A 1109-nucleotide genomic window follows, 5' to 3' on the forward strand; every position below is an offset into this window, starting at 1 on the left:
TATATATATATATATTCCTCTATAATTTGTTGGGGAGAGAATCTATGGATACTATATACTTCGAAGCACATCTAATTATATTTCAACACTACATATATAAATATATACGTACGATTGAAAGCTAATGCGCTGATGTCGATTGTCCGCGGCCTCGGTAGTCCCGTTGGTTTGGCTTGACGTTGCTGGAACAATGGGCATGGTAAATGGCGCCATCGGTCGACTTGACAGCGGCGACGGCGGAGGCGTCACCGCGGCCGTGAGTGGCGTGGAGAGCGACTGGAGCGCTGTGACGGTGCACACGTGAAAGCGCGTGCCAATTCGCAACTGGTATGGATTACTCGCCACCTATTTACCATGCTGTATGACTTTACCATCAAATAGTGTGAGGTACCGTCTCGCCGGCCTCGCCATCCTCGATAAACACTAGACACCCGAGCACGTACGCCGGCTTGCGGTTGCCGCGGTTGGCGGCTTGGATGGACTCGGCCGAGAGGTAGTAATGCGGACAGCCTTCGTGGAACGCAATGTAGTCGCCGAGGGGCGTCGGCACGAAAAGCGCGACTCCGCCCAATGGAAAGCTATTTTTCATGTACAGCACAAATAACAATTAAAAATTAATCCAATATAAGTATTAAAAAAATCAATTTTTATATATTTTTTTAAATTCTATTTATATTTTTATTAAAAAATTCAATTTATATATTTATTAAAAAAATCAATTTATATTTTTATAAAAAACAAAACTATTTTATTAAAACATACATATTTTAATATTTTAAAAATCCGACACAACTCTCTCATCTTGTCAAATCCATATTCCAATTTGGACTGCCCAGTAGAATATCGATAATGAAGTAGGCAACTAACAGTTGAGAATGACCACCTAGCCAATCAAATATTTACACTATGGAGAAATCGTTGAAATACCGATCATTCATCATGATAGTTTACTGTTAATACGAGTCTTTTATAATATATATATATACCATACATTCAGCTACAAATCAGACACAAATCGATTCGTTAAGCACGTGCCACTCGTCCATATATTTTCAACGAAAACGGCAATAAATATATATATATATATATATATATATATATATATATAC

At 38.4% G+C, this 1109-nt stretch overlaps 1 protein-coding gene across 1 annotated transcript in view; it reads right to left on the reverse strand.

The window, feature by feature from the left end:
- Positions 1-75: 75 nt before the first annotated feature.
- Positions 76-1109, reverse strand: part of H257_17156 (ULK/ULK protein kinase) — a gene marked incomplete at its 3' end in the record, with an annotated part of 6848 nt that continues 5814 nt past the window's right edge. Inside the window, exons 5-7 of the mRNA XM_009845840.1 lie at positions 392-578; positions 113-345; positions 76-88 (exon numbers count right to left, since the gene is read on the reverse strand). Of these exons, the coding sequence (XP_009844142.1) occupies positions 76-88; positions 113-345; positions 392-578 (433 nt within the window). The remainder of the gene's footprint in view (positions 89-112; positions 346-391; positions 579-1109) is intronic.

This window comes from Aphanomyces astaci (genome assembly GCF_000520075.1).
Source record: "Aphanomyces astaci strain APO3 unplaced genomic scaffold supercont1.99, whole genome shotgun sequence".
Classification (NCBI taxonomy): domain Eukaryota; phylum Oomycota; class Saprolegniomycetes; order Saprolegniales; family Verrucalvaceae; genus Aphanomyces; species Aphanomyces astaci.